The 4,041-nt window shown below is 42.7% G+C and overlaps 1 protein-coding gene across 1 annotated transcript; it reads left to right on the top strand.

Moving 5' to 3' along the window:
* Window positions 1–212: 212 nt before the first annotated feature.
* LOC132008948 (phosphatase and actin regulator 4-like) lies at window positions 213–3,788 on the top strand (the record flags this gene model as incomplete). Its single annotated transcript, XM_059387415.1, has 3 exons — window positions 213–822; window positions 2,202–2,389; window positions 3,616–3,788. Coding segments are annotated over 3 exons (956 nt in total), but the record flags the coding sequence as incomplete, so codon positions are not given.
* Window positions 3,789–4,041: the final 253 nt, after the last annotated feature.

The following is a 4,041-nucleotide window of genomic DNA, read 5'->3' as shown; positions in this document are numbered from 1 at the left end:
AGTAAAGAAGTATTAAGGTAGTCTGTATGTCTGTATATATATTAGGCCTTCTAGATATTTAAATATAAATTTTGTTTTACTTAGTGGGAGATACCTAGGTTGTGACAAAGCCACGAAGTGGTATAATTCACCTGAACGCTGAGAGTAAGCTCAGTTCTAATCTAGGCTCTGGGCTGGCCCTTCAAAGCACTGTGAAGCCATCTTAAACTAAGGTGTTGTTCTCTCTTTTCCAGCTGAACTGTCCCAAGCAATAAACAGCGGTACACTGTTATCAAAACCATCCCCACCATTACCACCTAAGAGAGGCATTCCATCAACCTTGGTACCCGCCTTGGAGTCTGCAGCCTCAAGAGCACTGAGTGATCAGAGAGAAAGGAACACATGCTCTGTGGGCTCTGAACCACTGTTGATGATCCCACCTCCCTCTCCATCACCCCCACTGCCAACTCATATACCTCCCGAACCCCCACGATCCCCTCCATTCCTTGCTAAGACTTTCCAAGTTGTGCCAGAAAATGAGTTTCCATCTTCCTTAAACCTGCCTCAGGAGGTATCCCAGCAGGAAGATCAGAAAAAGGAGGCACCCAAGAGGATGTTGGACCACAGCTTTGGGGAGCCCCATGTACCCTATAGGCTGCCTCCACTCCCACTGCATATCCGAATCCAGCAGGCCCTGACCAGCCCGCTTCCCATGACTCCTCCCTTGGAGGGCTCTCATAGAGCTCACTCCTTGCTCTTTGAGTACGGTGACAACTTTTCTGAGGACAGCAGTACCCTGGGTCGGACCAGGTCACTTCCCATCACTATTGAGATGCTGAAAGTGTGAGTGCCTCTAAAGTTTGTCTTTTGTTTCCTCTTTTTTATTCTAGGTAGCCTTTCTTGGAAAAATTTTTTATAAAAAGAAATTGTGATTAAAGTTAGAATGCTTAGCAAATAAAGACATGTTCTAGAATTTGGACTTTATTTGCCCTGCTGATTTCTGTAACACTGTTTCCATAGCGGCCATAAACTTTTGTACTTGAAAATTAAACCACTCTATTTTTTGTATATGATACAAGGGAGGCCATGTAACATGGTGCTTAACAGCATTAACCTTGGGGAAAGCTCTGGGTTTAAATCCCAGCTCTTCCTTCCTAGCTTGCAGTAGTGTTTGTTACTTAACCTTTCTGCACTTGAGTTGTCAGATCCATAAACAAGGAATAATAACCTATCTCATAGGCTTGTGAAGAGGATATCAGACAAATCTGAAGGCTTGGTGCCCAGTGCCTAAATGCAGTAGAGAGGAACAGAGAGCAGTCTGGAGGAAGAGAAGGGAGCCCTGAAAGATAGTTCAATGTCCAGCCTCACAAAGTAGAACTGACCAGCTTGTTCTCTCCCTCATCTGTCCCAAACACCTTGTCTTTTCAAAATTCTAACAAATTAGACTGAAGGTTAACACTTTCTGGCGAGTTGGAGATTTGCCAGGGATTTGCAAATTGGAGAATTGTCATAGACTTGTTGCCACATACTGCTTAGTTCCTTTGCCATAATCTTTGTACTTGCCAGCATGATTTTTTTTACATCCTGGAAAGAGACAGTTTAGGAGCGCACATGGACTAAGTCACAGCTTTATGCCTCCAGAGTAGGAAGGGGGCAAAGTTAGTTTTCATCTTTATATCTCTTTGCTTCCTTGGATTCAGTTATCATTCTGTCCTACTCCACTGTTAAACTAAGGGAAATAAGTGGGTTAAATATCTTTATTATGTATCCTCCATGAGCCAGGCACAGTGTTAGATGCTGTGTGGTCTTTTCATTTAATCAGCCCAAAACAGACTTGCTTCTCACATGTAGATCATTAGGGGCCTGTGTGCCAAATGCTAGTATGTTGTAGAATTTATCTGTTTTATTCTCACAACAAGCCTAGCAGGTAGGTATCATTCACATTTACAGAAAAGTTAAATAACTTATAAGCTAGTAAGCTAGTGAGTAAGTCTTAGAGCTAGGATTTGAGCCTAGAGCCTTTTAGATTAATAACTGCTAAAAAAAAGTTTCTTAGCAAGATTCTTGAAGTTAAGGGAAGAAATAAATTATTTCCCTCATGGAATTTTCCATAGTTATTCAGTACCATGCCTTGCAAATCAGTTACCCGTTATATTTCTTTTTTTTTTTTTTTTTACCCGTTATGTTTCTGAAAGGAAAATATAATTATGTTAATTTGTTAGTCCAGACGATGAAGAAGAAGAGGAACAAAACCACCCATCTGTATGCGTTGAAGATGTGGCATCTACCTCACTTGTTCCTAAACTACCGCGGTGTCTGCAGGAGGAGGAGGAAGCGAAGGAGAGTGACTCGGATTCAGAAGGTCCCATTCAGTACAGAGACGAAGAGGATGAAGATGAGAGCCATCACAGTAAGAAAGGGAAAAGCAAAGGAGAAAATTACTTTATCGGTAGAGCTACTTGCTGGTGTCAGATGGCTGGGAATAGTCACCCTCTCCTACCGAGTCACCTGGCTAAGTGATACCGGAAGCCCTGGTGATAGAGCCTTGTCCCTGTTTTTCCCACTGTCCGAGAGAGCTATGTAGGCGGAGTCATGCAGGCTTTGGTTTGTTTTGAAGATTGATTTATTTTAGAGGATGCAGGGAAAGGGAGAGAGAGTGCAGAGCCTGATGCAGGGCTCAGTCCTGCAACCCTGAGATCATGACCTGAGCTGAAATCAAGAGTTAGAAGCTCAACCAGCTGAGCCATCCAGGCACCCAGAGTCATGCAGGTCTTTATCTGTTTGTGATCGAAGAATTATTTACCTTGATGGTATTAAAGAATTTGGAATAGAAGGAAGTTGGTATTTGGGCTGTGTTAAAAAGACGTAATGATGTTGTCCTTTACTCTTGTGAACTTAACTGTGTCTATGGGGAAAAGAAGAAAAACCATACACAGATCTGCAAGTAATGGAATCCTGATTCCTACAAGCAGGAAGGCAGCTTTAAGAAGAGGAATCTTGGGGCACCTGGATGGCTCAGTGGGTGAAGCCTCTGCTTTCAGCTCAGGTCATGACCTCAGGGTCCTGGGATGTCCTGGGATGGAGTCCTGGGATTGAGACGCATTGGGCTCTCTGCTCAGCAGGGAGCCTGCTTTCCCACCTCTCTCTGTCTGCCTCTCTTTGCCTACTTGTGATCTCTGTCAAATGAATAAAATCTTTTTTAAAAAAGGGGGGGTGTGAATCTTGAGGCTCCTGGCTGGTTCAGTCGATAAAGCATGTGACTCTTGATATCAGGGTCATGAGTTCAAGCCCCACATTGGGCATAAAGCCTATTAAAAAAAAATATATATATATATAGGAATCTTACGAAATGTGTTAGTGTGTATGCCTTTATGTTGTCATTCAGAGGGCTCTCCCATGTTTAGATTCTCTCTCCTCTAGGAACTCTTACTTAGAAGAAATGTAGAGGAGTTAGAAAGGAGAAAGTATCTTTGGCCCAGCTGAGTCCATCTGACTAATCAGATTTTCAGACGTTTTCAGCTTTCCCCCCACCTCTGTATTAGCTGGGAGGTGCCATACTCTTTGTTCAGACTCTTGCCTAGTTCTGGGTGACTTTGAACCTTAGCGTGCACTTTTTCTTCTTTCCCTTACACAAAGGTGCTCTGGCCAACAAAGTGAAAAGGAAGGACACACTGGCAATGAAGTTGAACCACAGACCCAGTGAACCAGAGTTGAACGTGAATTCCTGGCCTCGGAAAAGCAAAGAGGAGTGGAATGAAATAAGGCACCAGATTGGGAACACGCTGATCCGGTAAGCCTTGGCTTCGAGGAGACTGATTTGATGTGATTTTTGCCAGAAGGTGTGTCAGAGACTTACTTTGTGGTAGAACATTCACTTTTATCTTTTTCCTTTCCTAATTTTAGAAACCACATAATTTTTATTTTTTTTTTATTTTTTTATTTTTTTTTTTTTTTAAGATTTTATTTATTTATTTGACAGAGAGAAATCACAAGTAGATGGAGAAGCAGGCAGAGAGAGAGAGAGAGAGAGGGAAGCAGGCTCCCTGCTGAGCAGAAAGCCCA

This window comes from Mustela nigripes, unplaced genomic scaffold (assembly GCF_022355385.1).
Source record: "Mustela nigripes isolate SB6536 unplaced genomic scaffold, MUSNIG.SB6536 HiC_scaffold_2367, whole genome shotgun sequence".
In the NCBI taxonomy this organism is placed as follows: Eukaryota; Metazoa; Chordata; class Mammalia; order Carnivora; family Mustelidae; genus Mustela; species Mustela nigripes.
Note: the sequence above shows the minus strand (reverse complement) of the source record. Positions and strands in the feature narration are given on the sequence as shown.